We start from the raw sequence: 18662 nt of genomic DNA, 5'->3' as shown, positions 1-18662 counted from the left end.
GTAGTTGACATCATTGATCAGAACAATAAAAAAACTGGAAATAGCTTAAATAGGTTTTTTCAGGCAGAAGTTTAAGAGAAAACGAAAATGACTGGAGATTCAGGAGGGAAGGGTACAAAATCAAGTAGAGTATTTTTGAGGGGTGGGAAAGAAAGAGACTCTCACAGTGCATAATATTTCATAAATTAGGAGATGTACGTTTAGAATGCTGTATCCCCTATGCCACTACAAAGGATACAGGATTCCCAAACTGACAACAGAACTCAGTTTAGAACTCAGTGAAAGGAGGACAACTAAAGCCAATAACCTTTTTAGGAATGAGAGTGGAAATTAAACTACTTTAGTTTTCAATACATTAATTTAAAAAAACCAAAAACCTGAAGCTGTAGCCATTCAGTTGCCTACCATTAATTGTCAAACCCCAAATAAGGACACATAACTTTTATCAAGTGAACATGTTGCGTTATGTTTTATTGCCAGTAAAACAACTCACAGAATTAGACATTAACTTCAAAACCATTAGGGTGATTCATTTCAACTTTTCCAAGTCCTAGCCATCATCCACCTTATGAAAGGAACAATGAACTGAAAAATTAAAAAATTCTCTAGGAGTACCTATGATTTAATCAATTTCCACACTAATCGTGGCTTCCAATTCCAGCATTTCCCCTGTTACGTTATCTTTTAGATATGATCTAATAAGACAGATAATAACCAGCGGAGCTTGGGGAGCTCAGTTGGTTAGTGTGTGGTGTTGATAACACCAAGGTTACAGGTTTGATCCCCGTATGGGACAGCAGCTGCTTATTCCTGCATTGTAGGTTGGACTGCAGGGATCTGCAGGGTCCCTTCCAACTCTCATGATTCTATGATCTTAGGAAAGCAGGACTTCAGGGTTTTTCCACTGAGCAGTGGTAACATATAAGGCCACTTCAGTATTGGACTGGGCTGTGGCGCAAGGACTTGTGGATGGACTAGTCTACAACCACCATCACCCCCAACTAGTCGAGAACGGGTTGTCACATCCGCCGTCATGTCAATTCTCCCTCTGTGCTTATAGCAGCTGCGTGTTAGGCAGCCCGGAGGGAGGGAGAAGGAGAGGGAGAGGGAGAGAGGGGGGGGACAGCTTGACCAGTTGAATTTCTGCCTGAGACACCACTCTTCAAAGGCACAGGGAGCCCTGCTCTGGGGGCATATAGTTAAGCAGCAAAACAGAAGTCGGCCCGCTGTCGTTGGGGGGAAATCCAGCTCCAATCTCTCGCGTAAGCCGAGGCTTGGCGACGCTTCGGAGAGGAAGGCGGCGGAGGAAGGGCGGGCCCTCCTTTGGCCGCGTGTCTGGAGGTGGAAGGAGCGACGCCCGACGGGCAACTTTCGGTTCAGTCCTGCGCCGGGAGCAGCTGCAGCCGCTCTGCTCTCTGCTTCGTGGGCCATGGCTCAGCCGGAGAAAGTACTGCAGGCCAAGATAGTAATGGCCGGGGACTCCTACGTGGGGAAAAGCTCGATCCTGAGGCGATACACCGAGCCCTGCCCAACCAAGCCGTCTCCGCCCCCTTCCTATATCACCACCGTCGGTGAGTAATCGCTCTTCCGCCTGCAGCTGCCATTCACTTGCCCGCCTCCTCCGCTTTCCTTTCTTATCTGCTCCACGTACCCGTTCTGGCTGCTCCCCACCCGCTGCCTGTGGGTTCGAAAAGCAGTTTATTCCCTTTTATAATAAGGCGCGCGCACGCACACAGTCGGCGCGTTGTGGTTTCATCTATAATGTAGCGTGCAGTCTTCCAACTCACACAGAGTTCTGCCAGAAACGTCCAAGTCTGCCTGAAGATCTCTGTGAAGCTTGAAAACACTGCCTGGTAAAACTTCGCAGCTATTAATTCAATTCTCAAACCTTTTATTGGCATCACATATAGACATCCATAGCAAATCAGTACAGAATTACCGCCTTCCCAGTGACACAAAACATTTGTCAAATGAAAGAGGCAAAGCAGTCTAACATTACATCTCTAGGTCTTCAGGGAGATCAGACGTCTGCAATGTGTTTCGACGACAAAAAACCAAATACAGTGGTACCTCGGGTTACATACGCTTCAAGTTACATACGCTTCAGGTTACAGACTCCGCTAACCCAGAAATAGTACCTCGGGTTAAGAACTTTGCTTCAGGATGAGAACAGAAATCATGCTCCGGCGGCGGGAGGCCCCATTACCTTAAGTGGTGCTTCAGGTTAAGAACAGTTTCAGGTTAAGAACGGACCTCTGGAATGAATTAAGTACTTAACCCGAGGTACTATTTCTGGGTTAGCGGAGTCTCAGTTCCTGGCGTTCAGTGTCCCACAACCTGGTTTTTATTATAGCCTTGGCAGATGGTGGGGACAACGATCGCAAAAATCCGACTGACAGCCCAAGTTGCTGTACCTTTATGTTAAACCGTTGTAGCCCTGGGGAAAGAAAGGGATCTAGCAAAACTTCACTAAGGAGAGGATCTTTATCTGTTGTGAGGCAGATGTTTAACCAGCATGTAAGAAATCTTGCCCAGGCTACGGTCTCTACCTTGTGTTGACCTCCCTCTAGACACAAGGCTGCATAGGGTACACAACGTGGGACAGCAAAAATCTTAAAAAGGAAAGCTGCCTGCACTTGTTCTACTAGCTGGGTAAACCCTGGCAGCCAGACTGGAATTCCGTAGAGCAATTGAGCTATAATTTTGGCGTTGAAGACCTTGAGGGCAGAGGGGATATGCGAATTACCTCTTGTTATAAAGAAACGCATTATGGCCTGCGTAGACATCTTACTGGCATTCACCGCTATTGCACAGTGCAAGGACCATAGAAACCTATGATGGAATGTGATTCCCAGGTAGTTGAATTCGAATACCTGCTGGATGGGTTTTCCACCAAGTACCCAGCTATAACATTTGCGTGAATTCCCAAAAAACATTATTTTGCTTTTATTAAAGTTCATGCACAATTTCATTCTGGACAGATAGTCAATACAGGAATTTAACAAACATTTTAGGCCAATTCTTGTCCGTGAAAGCAAAATCACATCATCTGCGTATAGAAGGATAGGAATGCTTGATGCATTGAGTTTTGGGCTGTGGGTATCCACCTGTTTTAGTAAAGAAGCAAGGTTGTTAAGAAAAAGGTTAAAAAGAGAGGGGGAGAGTACACAGCCCTGCTTTACTCCTCTGTTTATAATGACAGGCTCTGTCATTACATTCCCTGGTGTTGTTCTTATGCGACAGGTGTTCTTTATGTGAAGCTTTTTGATCAAGTAAAGTAATCTAGGTTCTAGGCCCATCGTCTCCAATTTGGACCATACCAGCCCCCTGTCGACAGTGTCAAAAGCAGCCTTGATATCAAGGAAGGCCACATAAAGACATTCTTTATGAAGCCGTGTGTACTTGGTGGCTAAATGAGATAACACCAAACAGTTGCGTAAAGTACCGTAGATTTCCCTGGCCTGAACCCTGCCTGCTCTGGACCTATGATGTTATTCCCATCAAGCCAAGTAGTTAGTTTATTTAACAGATGTTTAGCATACAATTTCCAGATGTTTGACAGTAGACTTATTGGCCGATAATTGGATGGCAGCTTTTTGCCACCCTTTTTAAAGATTGGGATAATTATAGATTGCTGCCATGAGTTAGGTATGGTACCAGATCTATCTATCATAGTGAATAGTTCTGCTAGTATCGGAGCCCACCACTCTGGCTTGGCTTTGATCAGTTCAGATGGAATAGCATCAGGGCTGTTAGCATTTACAGTGGCTTCTCAAGTTTGGGTCTGGCACCCACAGACCCTCCTCAACACCCACCTTTTCAGTGAAGCCCTTGACACAACCATGAGTGTAGCCGGGGGGGGAGCTGCCCCTCCCCCATCAAGAAAAACACATCACTAACTGAAGTTCTGCCACCCCCCAACAAAAGCCTGCCCCCCTAACAAAGATCCTGGCTATTCCCATGAGCACAACCCCCATACACATAGCTACTGTAAGCATGTGTAACAGGCTTCATTCAACACACTGGCAGTTACTTCCAAGTAAATGCATGCAGAATCATACTGTGAAGCAATCAAGTATTTCCCCTATTTAAGTTTGCTTTCCTGTGTTTCCTGTTTCAGTTTTAATAGTCAGGGCCATTTAGAGAAGTGTAACTACTTTGCAGATTGCACCTGGAAACTAGACTCAGTGGAAGTGTGCCTGTGTGTGTGTGTGTGTGTGTGTGTGTGTGTGTTTTAAACATTGTGGGAAGTTAGAATGTAAGTAGTTTAGTATTACATTCCACTACTTTTGTGCACTAATAATCCACATTATGTATTGTATAGCAACAGAGGACACACTTCATGGATTAAAAGTGTACAATATAAATACACAAGGTGTACACTGTCACACTGGAATCTGCTATATACATGTATTCCACATGAACATGTGGTTGCAAGCTCCCTGAATATTCAAGTGTATAAGGTAAAGGGACCCCTGACCATAAGGTCCAGTCGCAGACGACTCTGGGGTTGCAGCACTCATCTCGCTTTATTGGCCGAGGGAGCCGGCATAGAGCTTCCGGGTCATGTGGGCAGCATGACTAAGCTGCTTCTGGTGAACCAGAGCAGCACATGGAAACGTCGTTTACCTTCCCGCTGGAGCAGTACCTGTTTATCTACTTGCACTTTGTGCTTTCGAACTGCTAGGTTGGCAGGAGCAGGGACCGAGCAACGGGAGCTCACCCCATTGTGGGGATTCGAACCGCCGACCTTCTTATCGGCAAGCCCTAGGCTCTGTGGTTTAACCCACAGCGCCACCCACGTTCCATTCAGGTGTATAGTAAATGTGAAATTGCCTTTGGACTAAAATGCCAACAAGCAAGCACAAAAAGTCCTCATGCAGTGATGCCCTATGGTCATGTCAAATGTTATTTATGTAAAGTACACGCTATCACTAATTCAAGTGTTGTGAAATAGTGATGGTGTGTACTTTACATAAATAACATTTGGCTACTGCATGCACTACTGCATGAGGACTTTTTGTGTTTGCTTATTGGCATGTTAGTCCAAAAGCAGAATTGTGGAAAGGTGTACTTGCAAATAATGGTGTGTCGTGGTGCAGGGATATTTCCACCTACATTGTTTCTTCTGTGTATAGTTTGGCCACCCTGTGGATAGCCTGAGGTTATTATCATTCTCTACATGAATAGGTGGAAGGAGCCACTGATCATGGGTGCTCTGTAACCTGTGGGGATCAAAGGTACTGAATGAATTATTTTAAAATCCACAAAGAAAACTAGCTAACCTCAGGTTTTATTTCTCTAAGATATACTGAGGTTGCAACGCTTAGCCTTAATGTTCATCCCATAAGAAGTGCAGCTGGTTGGTAGAACATCTCCATTTGAAGCAGAAGGTCTCTGGTTCAATTCCTGGCATATCTAGGTAGAGCTAGGAAAGACTCCTGTCTGAAATCCTGGAGACCCTCTGCCAGTCAGCATAGGTAGACCAAGGGTAGTCAACAGGGTGCCCTTGAAATGCTGCTGGGCTGCCGCTCCCATCAGTCTTGAGCGTTAGTCAAGCTGGCTGGGGCTGATGGAAGACCAACAACATCTGGAAGATGCCATACCTGTAGAAAAAAATACTAAGCTAAATGAACCAATGGTTTGACTCTGCATAAGAGTCTATGTTTTTCCTGGCTTCTTGCATGATTAGTGAACATCTGCAGAGGGAACCTTTGTGTTTTCAGTGGAAGCTCCTTACACATTGACAGTGCTGATCTCCTGTGCAGCCCCAGCTGTACTGTATTGCTTCTTACAACTATAGTGCCCGAAGAGGACTTAATTCTATAGACATCTGAGCAATTAATCCTTTCAACTCTCATGTCTAGCTTTGATGTCTGTGGACATTTCGTTGCCCAGGAGAATCAAGATCAGATTAAACCAAGGACTGAAATGCTTCCATTGTGTGTCTGTGATTAATTTGGGAAATTATTGTTGTGACTGGCACATACAAAAAAAAAGTGCGTGTGTGTGTTCAGCTACTTGAATTATTTTTAAAAGGACTGGTTACAGTGTAAGATTCCCAGGGCTTATCATCTTTCCTTAGGCCTTTCTGTGAGGATGACCTCAGACAGCCAATCCCGTTGGGTTGGTGAAGAAATCTCTCTGAAAGGAGGGAAGCAATATTACCCATTGCATGTTGCATCCTGTTGTTCTACTTTTAATGGTAGAAAGATTTATTTATGTTCCTTTTAGAAAGGTTGTGGGCAACAACTTGTAATACACAGTGTGCTGGGAAAACACGTTCCTCATGCCAATGTCCATTGCTGCCCTTGCTGTTCATGTTTTGTTTTCTCTCAGCAGTCTGGGGCCTTCAAATCACAAGGAGTGTTTCCCTTCCTTCTGGTGTGCTCTTCTTAATATACTGTTTATACATCTTGTTTATTAATAATAATTCACTGCCATCAGTGTAATGGCATTTTGCATATTTCCATAAGCAAAGTCCCTTCCCCCAAGGACCTTACTGTCTAAATTTTGATAGCAACAACTGAGAAAGGGAAAACAAAGAGTAACAATGGATGTATGTGAACAAATGCTTTTAAGCATGGTTACAACTGAGCATGGCTAAGTATTTACTGTTACAGCCATAATGTATATTTTAATAGACTCAGATAAGTGTAGTATTGTAGAGTTGGAAGAGATCCACAAGGGTCATCTAGTCCAACCCCCTGCAGGTTTTAGCTAAGGGCTACTTAGAATCAATACTTAAGATTATTGAATTAACTAAATTAAGTTCAACTGATTCTGTCCTGGGTTGTGGTCATGACTTTTAAAAAAAGTAAATGTGTTTTTCATATTGGGAATCACTCTCATTCCCCTCTTTTTTTAAAGTGGCATATGAATATGTAAATGCAACAGGTACCGGGTACTTACATTAAAATTATACCGAAAAATCCTCTTGTATACTGAGTAGTACTTTGGGCATCCTGGAGTCCCACTGACTTCCATTTGATTTCTCAAACTGAATAAAAATGTCAGAATCTTTATGAGAGGTAGATGAGTTAAGGCTAGATTCCGTCAATCTAGTGTAAATATGCTAACGAAGCTCTGCTCTTTATAGTCAACCCCATCTGGAAGTTTACAGTTTAAAGCAGCTGCCATCAGACCATTGATTCTGAGAAGGAAAGTGTCCTCTTCCTCTGGGAGCAAGGGAAGAACGAATAGGCCCATCCTCTGTGAAAAAGGGTAATCAGAAAGAATTGGCAGTCAGTTTTGTGATGGGAGAAAGAACAGGACATGTATTGAAACCAGACTGTGCCACTGTAATGCTATTAAACAACTCTGTGTAACCACAGTGAAGAAACGCAGAAGGAAATGGTGTTCTAATTCATAATGGAGAATGAAATGGGTTTTTTGCTGCGTGGACTGAGATAGTCTCCTCATGCAGGAATACGTGTTGGGTTCAGAATGGGAGGAACTACAACTCGGCTGAGTCAGAGAAAATGACTGGTTGTTTCGCACAGGCAACTTTGTGTCTGTGTTTTTCAGCCGGGTGGTTTTTCACCACTATCCAGATGATTGGATCATAGAATTGTAGAGTTGGAAGGGACCGCAAGGGTCATTTAGTCCAACACCCGGCAATGCTGGAATATTTTGCCCAATGTGGGGCTCAAACACACGACCCTGAGATTAAGAGCCTCATCCTCCATCAGCCGAGCTGTCATCTGAAGCATTTGTCTTAAGTACAGATCACAAATTTTACATGCCATTGGTTGACCCATATTAGGAAGGTTTGCAGCAGTAGACAAAATGGCGGTTTGTATGCAAACTTTGCTGTTTAAACAATCCTTTCGCTATGAGCACAGTGCAATCTGGCATGTAGAATCATGATGTAAATTGACCAGCTGGGTTGATTTGTATATCTTCTTATTTGAATTCACATTCCGTTTGTGCCATTTTCCTAGGGGACCAGATTAGATATTAGGGGTTCCTTATAGATACCAAGAAGCAGTATCTAGTTCTCCCTCCATGTGCACAGATCCTGATTTACCACACCATATCAACATTCTGTTAATTTTAGGATTATTAATAGGAGAGTAACAGAAACATCAATGTTGCAATTGAAGATACTGCAATTGAAGGTGGCAGGGTTGTTGTTTTTTTAATCTCCTGATTTATGGGCCTTCCTGATATCTTTGCCCAATCAATGTTCCTCAGAAACTGTTGGTTTTGAGAAAGACGGTTTTAATGTAATGGGAAAATAATAAATTGGGGGAAAGAGAGGGAATATATGTTGAGTACTGTGAGACTTCAGCAGAAGATGAACAATCAATTAGAGAACAATTCTAGAAAAGGTTGCCAGATTGCATTACATTTCTCAAATTTATCCTTCCTGTAATACATGATTCATTCTTTAATGTACAGGTCTAAAAGGTCTTCAACCCAATTTTCAGTTTGAAGTGCAGAACATGATTTCTAGAACTATAAAACCACACTCCTGCAGCAAAATGATGCTAGGGTGTCCTAAAAGGTGATTAAATGAGAATTCCATCTTTAGGAACAAAACTAAATTATATCTGGTCATGAGATATTTTCAAGAAGACTTGATATGTCATGGGCTAGCTAGACACGAATGGTGGGAGAGACCAGCTGGGGAACCCCCAAGAGAAGAAGGCTCAGAGCCCAGGGGTTGGTCGTGGGGTGACACAGAGGGAGAAGAGGGAGCAGACTGGGAGGAGGATATGTCGGAAGCTGAAGAGGTAACAGGGTTTAGTGAGCAGGGAGACTCTACGGCACAGAAAAGTACAGAATTGGAGTCAAAAGCTAAAGCAAGAGAGAAGGGGGGCCAAGAGGCAGAGATGAGTCAAGCTGAAGAATCCAGGGAGTTTCTCCCTCCTGCTGTGACACATTACTTTGCATTTCTTTATATGAGCAAAATATAGTTTGGGCCACAGCAACTCTAGTCATCTCATGGGGAAAATCTGAAGTTTCAGAGAGCATTAATGTTTCTGTGGCTGAAATCCATGGATTTTGGTTCACATGTTACACTAGTCACACAAGTAAACAATATAAAAAGGGAAAGCAGCAAATGAAGCAGGATGATGAAAAGTACCTTTTAAATCAGGAGTGGAGAACCTGTGGCCCTCTGGGTGTTGGACTACAACTCCCATCAGCCAGCATGGCCAATGATTATGGATGATGGGAGTTGTAGTCCAACAACATCCTGAAGGCCAGAGGTTTCTTATATTTGTTTTAAATCTACAGCAAAAAAAGTCAGAAGATACTACTGAAGAAATTCTTGTAAAACCAAATATCTGTCATGTTTATCTATAGCAAATTTCACATTACCAAGATGAGTACCAATAACATAGTTTAGCTCCACATTAATACTAGTGAAATGCCAATTTGGATGGGTAAGTGGAGGAGCATCTGTAAATCACAGGACCACTGCAAGGGCAGTGCCACCCCCAAAGGGAGGCAGTGCCAGTCCTAAAGGTCCGTGATAGCTGAGCACCTGTTGATTCTTCTTTCTTTCTCTGCTCAGGCTGCTTTTACTTGTGAAGCACCATAGATGCCCTGCTGCTCTTGACATGCTGTGGTGGAAGCTGCTCTGCTGGATTCTTACAGAGAAAGAAAAATATATCCACCCATGCAGTCCAACCAGGGAATGGAGGCTCAGTCCCACCTAGGTCATTCTGAGTGGTGGAGACTATCACCTTCTGTCAGCATGGCTACTAGAATAACAAGCCAGGGGAAGGATAGACCTGGAACTGAGCAAGAGGTGGAAGTAATCCTACAGGAGCCTTCCCCAACCTGGTGCCCTCTAGATATTTCGGAATACAGCTCCCATCAGCCCCAGCCAGCACAGTTGTGCCAGGGGAAGGCTATCCTAGACTACTGGGTCGATTCCACCCCTCTGCTTTGCATGGCTCCATTCTTCTCATTTGCCCAGTCCTACCCTTTTTCCTGGTTTTGCTGGAGCATGGCCAAGAGATTGTTTCTAAGAAACTGTATAATAAATATAATAAAATGAGTTCATTTGGCTTTGAAATGAAGGGGCACAAACAAGCAGCATTTTCATTAAACAGGACTGGAACGGTTATAACCAAGAAAGCATTTCAATGTTATAGTAGATAAAAATCAGAATATTTCGTACTCTAAAGTAATCATATTGGCAATATCATCCAAAGCTAATTCTTTAAGGTTTTAGATACAGCAGCTTTGTGCATGCCTTGGACTGAGCAAGGCTTTTCAGCTAGGCTTGATGTTTAAAAGCCCTATTATGTGACTAGCTTTAAAATCCTCTTTTGCAAATTGTTTTCCAGCTAAGGCACAGCTAAGACTGGGTGTGCGCGGGTGAAAATCTGCAGATTGCTTGTGCATTGCCGTGTAGCCAATGTAAAAGCAATCTGCATCACGTACATCTGTTGTATGTCAGTTACATAGCAATGCACAACCAAACTGCAGAATCTACACTATAGACTGGAACACTTGCTGATGTGATTGCTGTGCTCACATCAGCATGGTGTCAGGATCAGTGTTAGTGCAGGGTCGTCCCATGTGATGCTATCTGTGATTTTAAAAGTATAATGCACTTGCTGACTTTTCACACACACACCCTTTCTACCAGGAAGGGGAGAGTAACAGCGTTTTTTTGAAAATGGCTGGAACCCAAGCTGTGATTCCTTTATTGAGGAAGCATTGTTGAGTCTATGGCTAGTGCATTTAATTCCCTATCTCCATATGGATAAAAGTAATGGCCACAACTTCTTGTAGCCTTAGCTGGCTATTACATTTTGCTTGCTGGGAAATACTGGGTATAGCTATAGTGGCTGCCAGTTGCCACTGCCAGTTGCCGAATGCAATTGCTACCTCCCCCAGATGAACAGGCGAGAGTCAAAATATATCTATACTAGGAGAATTTCAAGACTAAAGAGGAAGTCTGTGGCCCTGGTTGGTAAACTCTGATTTCCTCTAGGCATAAATCTTACAGTATCTTGCAGACAAATGGGGCATGTTGCAATTGCGCAACCTTTGTGAATACAACCAATATTCATAACAAGAGCTCAGCTCCAACTCAAAAGGTGTATCTTTGGAAGAAGGCAGATCAGTTCTCTAAAGAGCACATATTTCCAGTTCTTTCCACTCCCAGTTCCTATTCCCATGTCCCCCTCCCACCCACAGTGTGTAGTTGGGAAGTCGTTGATCTGGGTGAAATAAGAACCCCCTCTCTTTTGCCCTGGTGCAAAGGACTACAGAGTGATGAAGATACAATATGGTAAAATGTCATTTCTCAGTACTTACAGTGCTTTCCCCCCTCATAGTTTGGACATTGCAGGTCCTGCTCACAACCCCAGAATTATAGTTGCAAGTTGGTAGTTTGCTGGCGATATTGGGAGGGTTGCAACTGTGGATAGTAGCATTTAGTTGTTCAAGATTTGCTTTTCTTAAAAAATAAAAAAAATGCATTCACAGTAAATTTTCATTGAAAGCACTTTATTCAGCACTTAAACTCTCAGGGATGGTTGCCCTTCTTCCTCTTCAATTATGCAGTTTTTGTGAATTATAAGCAGCTATAGTTTTCTAATTAAACTTATACGGATCATAAGGCAGACTCATCACATTGAGAATAGCAGACTATAAAGAATAACTGTTTTTGTTTAAACAATGGCACCTCATTGAACACCAGGGGAAAAGTTTATGGGGGGGAAAAGATTTGCATGTCCAAGTGAACATGGAGATGCCTAACCAAATAAGTTTTGAAATAGTTCCATGACATATTTCCTTGCAGTGGATTTCATTGTAGTGCTTTCAGATTTTGTGTACAAGTTACTCACAGCGATCTCAGAGTGCTTCGGAAGCAAAACTTAACTTTTAAAGTGGTAGGAACAGATCCTAAAGAAAACTCCTTATGACTTGACTGTCAAAGTAAAAGTAAGACTCTTTTTTTTTTTACCTCTTGCTAAAATATAAAAATGTTCAAATAAATATCGTTCATTTCACTTCATCATAGGATTCAAAGTAGCTTTACTTCAACTTGTTTTCTGCTTCATATGTCTTAATTAAGGACTAAAGGGAGTATTCTTTCATTTGCATGGCTGCAAAATGTTTAACTGGTTTTGTTTTTCTACAGTTGTCAGATGATTTCACCTTTTCTCTTTCTTTTTTGTATCCAAATGAGTCCTTTCTTAAGACTGACATGGGTTTGATAAACAATCGGTACCTATCAGGGTAGCCAATAGCTCACCACTGAGAAATTGCAAAACTACACATTGTACAGTGGTACCTTGGGTTACAGACGCTTCAGGTTACGGACGCTTCAGGTTACAGACTGCTAACCCAGAAATAGTACCTCGGGTTAAGAACTTTGCTTCAGGATGAGAACATAAATCACACGGTGGAGGTGCGGCGAGAGTGGGAGGCTCCTTTAGCTAAAGTGGTACCTCAGGTTACGAATAGTTTCAGGATAAGAATGGACCTCCAGAACGAATTAAGTCCTTAACCCGAGGTACCACTGTATTGCTATGTGCATGTTGCTTACTGGTTTTAGAGTTAAAATCCCAAGGTCTTCTTCAGTGTCCGTTAGCCCTCAGCTGCCTAGTCTTTGTGTAAAACACAAAGAGGAGGATGTGTGCCTCTCCAATTAGGGCTCCCAGAGTCCAGGACTTCATGCATCACCAGAACTCTGTTTCTACTGAAAGCCTGGTTGGTGGATCTCAGCACATTGAGAGTGCCATCTGGGCTTCAGTACCAGGTGACTGAGTGCTCAGCTGATTTCAAGGGCAAATCAGTGCCCACTTGGATCAAGGAAACCCTTGCCTCAAGGCTTGCTCCTCAGTGCGTCTCACTGAGGACATTGCCTTGGTTTCTGCTCTCTTTCCACAATTGTTCCATTGGATTTGATCCCTGCCTCAACTATATTCGCTTGCCTTTGGCCCTCTCAGCTCCTGCTTGGCACCTTGACTTCTGGCTGCTTTGGAACAGTCACCTGATTCTGGCTCAAGTAGATTGACAGCCAGCTTACCCATCCACCTCGTTCATGGAGCCCGACAACCTGCAGCCAAGTCCATTCAGTGGTCTGTCACCTAAGATTTGTAAGCTCTCTGCAGACAGAGATGTTCTGACACCCTCCAGCACTTCATTTCTTTTGTGCTACCAGAACATATCAACCAGTGGGATCAAGCAAGAGACTTCTGCATTCTCTTCTTCAGCTTTTGACCTCTGTCTGTCTTATTTGAGGAAGTTCCAGTGTTACTCAAGAAAGTTGTTTTTTCCTCCCTTTCTTCAATCTGTAATACAGATTTGTTGTAGCCCACTTATACCGAACAGATAGCACAACCTGAAAATTCTGACTTCCACAGAAACCTTTAGTGTGCTCAGTACCCACTTTAGCTGAGAACCAATTGCATCAACAGTGTGTTCATGATACAGTGGTGCCCCGCAAGACGAATGCCTCGCAAGACGGAAAACTCGCTAGACGAAAGAGTTTTCCGTTTTGGAGGTGCTTCGCAAAACGAATCTCCTATGGGCTTGCTTCGCAAGACGAAAATGTCTTGCGAGTTCCTGCGGGGGTTTTTTCTCCCCCCCCCCCCTTTGCTAAGCCGCTTATCAGCTGATCCGATAAGCCGATAAGCCGCTAATAACGCTAATCCGCTAATCCGTTAATGGGCTTGCTTCGCAAGACGAAAAAACCGCTAGACGAAGAGAATCACAGAACGGATTCTTTTTGTCTTGCGAGGCACCACTGTACAATGAATGATTATAAAATCCTGAAAAGATTTATTAGAATTGGGTTTGGATTGTTGTGTCCCATGCTTGTGATACTTTGAAGAAGCTAGGATGAAAATGCAGGCAAAAACAATATGATCAAATAGCATTTGTCTGGCTAGTAATCAAGCCTACTTTTGTTATAGTCATATAATACTATGGCTTAATTTTATCAGCAATGCGGTGGGCTTTGGCCCTGCATTTCTCATCCCCCTCCCCACAGCCATGTCCATTTGTGAAATTTGTTTGAAATTTTATATAAAGCTATGAATAACTCATGCATGCAATAATTATTGACTTCTGTTTTTCACTAACATTCATTGACCTTTTAGGTCAATAAATGTAAAGTTGATTTAAGAAGTCAATATGCCTTATTTTAATTTAGATTAAATTTTCATCTGATTCAGCACTCTCTAGTTCTCTTTTTATAAATAAAATGCTCATGTCAATTTATTATTAAAATTTATGTCAAATATAAAATGTTTTCATGTAGGACTGGAAATCCCCAGCTGAGTTATTATTTTTAAGCATTTCCAGCTCAGTGTTTTGAAAGTGACCTTCCAGTGCTCAACTACATATCATGCCCCTTTCTAGTGCCTTTCCAGTTATTGTACAGAAGGTATACAGACATAAAATTGTATTGCAAGCTCTATGTGAAAAGAGAAATTTCCCTCTCTTAAATGTTGTTTATAGATGTGGGCATATAAGTGAATTTGGCTAAAGTAATGATCCTTCTAGATTTTCATTTTACGAAATAAATCCAATAAATTAGGTTTTTTACACTTCTTTTACACTGAAGCTTTAGTGAGATTTGATCAACCCTTAGGCTTGAACTAAATAATACTTAAAAAAAGAAAGAATACAGAACAATCTTTTAAATTCTGCAGCAGTTTGCTTCAAATGGTTGCAAAGTCTCTTCCATATAGGGAAAGGGAAGAGTTCTTTCTAAACTAATAAGGAAGCACAGCTATGGGGATTTCCCTTTTACTGAGTGGTGAGGTCCAAACTGATATATAGATGATGGATTTTTTTTTTTTACACCCTTTGACACTTCTATTATTCCTTTGATTTGTTCTCCTTTCATATTTATAGATACAATAATAGTTCCCCCCTTGTTTCTTTTAGGCATTGATTTCGAGGTAAAAACCATTTCAGTAAATGATACAGCAATGAAACTACAGATATGGTGAGTTTTTATTTATTTAGAAAAATGTACAGATCATTCATTCAGAAAAAAATCTCTAAGTGGTGTACATAATAAATAACTGATAAATTCAAAACTTTAGAATAATTAGTATATCAAAATTAGTAATCTGCTCTTGGTATTCTAAGATGTGTATTCATATTTTTTTCAGTACAAGTAGTTGTCTTCTTTGGGTTCAGTAACAAAAACAGAGTTTATATTTTATTACTTTCAAACCCATTCAATGGGAACAAAACTTGGGGGCTTTTCCGTTGTTTTACTATAACTCCCATCTTCCCTGTTCATTGGCTATGCTGGCTGAGGATGATGGGATTTGAACATATGAGACACAACAAGTTTACCATCCCTGCTATAGGAAGAAATGTGTGTGAATGGATCATGGCCATACAGCTGCTTGGATTCATGTTGTAAAGGTTTGCTAACTACTCTGCTCATAGAACCCAATATAATAAAAGACCAAACTATGTTTTTGCTGTTGTCAATCTACTAACACTCTGTGTGTGAGAGAGGGAGGGAGGTGTAGGCTGTGAAATTGGGCAGCTTTTGAATGCACACCCTTTGTGAATTCTGAGAGATTCCTGATATCCCAATTTTACAAATCCACCTAGCAGCAACTGGCAGACAGAGTAGTTTGTGCTAATGTGGTTATAAGCAAAGCAAGTGGTGTAAAAGGTTTGTCTTGTAATACTGCCTGTTTGCAACATTGTGTATAACTAAGAAAACCAGTTACATCTTGTTTCCTGTATGATTTTGCCAATGTAACTGAGTCACACATAGCTGGGCAAACCTCAACCAATCTGATCCTAGTACAGTGGTGCCTCGCAAGACGAAATTAATTCGTTCCGCAATTCTCTTCGTCTTGCGGTTTTTTCGTCTTGCGGGGCTATCTTAAAATGCTGGCGGGCGGCATTTTAAAATCGCTCCGGAGAGCGGAGGACTTCTCCGCTGTCCGGGGCGATTTAAAAGCCCCTGGGAAGGCAGGCGGGGGGGACAAAGACTTTCGCCCCCTGCCCGCCTTCAGAAGGTGTCCCCGCCCCCCCGCCCCACTTCGGAAGAGCTTTCCGAAGTGGGGCGGCGGGGCCAGGTGTTCCCGCCCCCCCTCCCCACTTCGGAAGAGCTTTCCGAAGTGGGGCGGTGGGGCCAGGTGTCCCCGACCCCCCTCCCCACTTCGGAAGAGCTTTCCGAAGTGGGGCGGCGGGGCCAGGTGTTCCCGACCCCCCTCTCCACTTCGGAAGAGCTTTCCGAAGTGGGGCGGCGGGGCCAGGTGTTCCCGACCCCCCTCCCCACTTCGGAAGAGCTTTCCGAAGTGGGGCGGCGGGGCCAGGTGTTCCCGACCCCCCTCCCCACTTCGGAAGAGCTTTCCGAAGTGGGGCGGCGGGGCCAGGTGTTCCCGACCCCCCTCCCCACTTCGGAAGAGCTTTCCGAAGTGGGGCGGCGGGGCCAGGTGTTCCCGACCCCCCCTCCCCACTTCGGAAGAGCTTTCCGAAGTGGGGCGGCGGGGCCAGGTGTTCCCGACCCCCCTCCCCACTTCGGAAGAGCTTTCCGAAGTGGGGCGGCGGGGCCAGGTGTCCCCGCCCCCCCGCCCCACTTCGGAACAGCTTTCCGAAGTGGGGCGGCGGGGCCAGGTGTTCCCGCCCCCCCTCCCCACTTCGGAAGAGCTTTCCGAAGTGGGGCGGCGGGGCCAGGTGTTCCCGCCCCCCCCGCCCCACTTCGGAACAGCGTTTTAAAATGCTGGGGGTGGGGAGCGAAGCGCTGCCGACCCCCAGCATTTTAAAATCTTCCCAGGACACGGGGAGATTTTAAAATGCTGGGGGTCGGCAGCGAACGCTTCGCTCCCGCCCGCCAGCATTTTAAGATCGCCCGGGGCAGGCGGGGGGGAGCAAAGACTTTTGCCCCCCGCCGGCCTTCAGAAGAGGTCCTCTTCTGAAGGCCGGCTGTGGGCGAAAGTCTTTGCTCCTGACCGCCAGCATTTCCCTATGGGCTTTCGTCTTGCGATGCAAGCCCATAGGGAAATTCGTCTTGCGAAGCGCCTCCAAAACAGAAAACCCTTTCGTCTTGCGGGTTTTCCGTCTTGCGAGGCATTCGTCTTGCGGGGTACCACTGTACAGTGGTACCTCTGGTTAAGTACTTAATTCGTTCCAGAGGTCTGTTCTTAACCTGAAAGTGTTCTTAACCTGAAGCACCACTTTAGCTAATGGGGCCTCCTGATGCCGCTACGCCGCTGGAGCACGATTTCTGTTCTCATTCTGAAGCAAAGTTCTTAACGTGAAGCACTATTTCTGGGTTAGCGGAGTCTGTAACCTGAAGCATATGTAAACTGAAGCGTATGTAACCTGAGGTACCACTGTACAGTCGTACCTTGGAATTTGAACAGAATCCGTTCTGGAAGTCCGTTCAACTTCCATAACCAAATCGTGGCTTCTGATTGGCTGCAGGAAGTTCCTGCAGCCAATCAGAAGCTGTGGAAGCTCTGTCGAATGTTCAGCTTCCAAAAGAACGTTCGCAAACCAGAACAGTCACTTCCGGGTTTTTGGGAGCCAAAACGTCCAAGTTGCAGGTCATTCAGGATCCAAGGTACGACTGTATACTTTTTCCAGAAATGTGTTTGGTGCTATAGAACTCATAACTCCACAGCCTGTTTGAGACCACTGTAAAATGTAGAAAACAGAATAATAGAATTGTAGAGTTGGGAGGGATCCTGAGGGTCATGTAATCCAACCCTCTGCAATGCAGGAATCTCAACTAAAGCATCCATGACAGATGGCCACCCAACCTCTGCTGAAAAACCTCCAAGGAAGGAGAGTCCCTCACCCCTGGAGGGAGGCCGTTCCACTGTCGAACAGCTCTTAACTGTTCTTCCTGATGTTTAGTGGGAATCTCCTTTCTTGTAACTTGAATCCATTGGATCGAGTCCTATCTTCTGGAGCAGGAGAAAACAAGCTTGCTCCATCTTCCATGTGAGAGCCCTTTAGATATTTGAAGATCACCCTTCTAATTGGCTCCATGCAGCATCCTAAGCTGATGATGATGGTAAAACACAACACTATCATCAGGTAGTGCAGCCATTTTGTGCCTAATCATATGTATATTTTTGGTGCATTGTTCACTCAGTCCAGCTGTTCCATTCCTTCACAAGTACAACACTGAGATTTAAAGCCAGGGTTATTTGCATCCATAGTATTTCGAATAAAATCTGATCTGTAGTGAATCTTTACTGCAGAAGTACTCAACTGGTATGCCAACTGGGTTTTTATTTGTATGCGCAGCTTCTGTTTTTTCTGTTTACAGAAAGCTGCAATTAATGATTTGGGACTTTTTGTTCACAATCTTACAATGTAAGCAGTACCAGATGATTCCTTACAATGTATTACAGGGACACTGCTGGTCAGGAGCGATTCCATACATTTACTACTAGTTTCTTCCGTGGAGCACATGGATTCGTTCTTGTCTATGATATCACAAGTACAGAAAGCTTTCAAGGAATTTCACACTGGATGAAAGATATAAATGAGGTACGTTTATAACATTCTGCCTTTGCTCTCAATATACAATGATCTTTGACAGGTTCATAGAAGCTAGGGACAGACACTCAAATGCACCCAGAACAGAGTGCCTTTTTTTAATGCTGCTGCTATTTAGATGGGGAATCCACTGTATATCCCATGATCTATCACTGTTTCTCTCTTCCTGTTTTCTTGTGTAAAGTGTTGCA

General features: G+C 43.7%; 1 protein-coding gene across 1 annotated transcript in view; it reads left to right on the top strand.

Annotated features, from left to right (window-relative positions):
• Positions 1-978: 978 nt before the first annotated feature.
• Positions 979-18662, top strand: part of LOC309539058 (ras-related protein Rab-10-like) — a 41884-nt gene continuing 24200 nt past the window's right edge. Inside the window, exons 1-3 of the mRNA XM_082234862.1 lie at positions 979-1571; positions 14872-14932; positions 18324-18462. Of these exons, the coding sequence (XP_082090988.1) occupies positions 1430-1571; positions 14872-14932; positions 18324-18462 (342 nt within the window). The 5' untranslated portion in view covers positions 979-1429. The remainder of the gene's footprint in view (positions 1572-14871; positions 14933-18323; positions 18463-18662) is intronic.

The sequence above is a fragment of the Podarcis vaucheri genome, assembly GCF_965113315.1.
Source record: "Podarcis vaucheri genome assembly, chromosome: 8".
Lineage (NCBI taxonomy): Eukaryota > Metazoa > Chordata > Lepidosauria > Squamata > Lacertidae > Podarcis > Podarcis vaucheri.
Note: the sequence above shows the minus strand (reverse complement) of the source record. Positions and strands in the feature narration are given on the sequence as shown.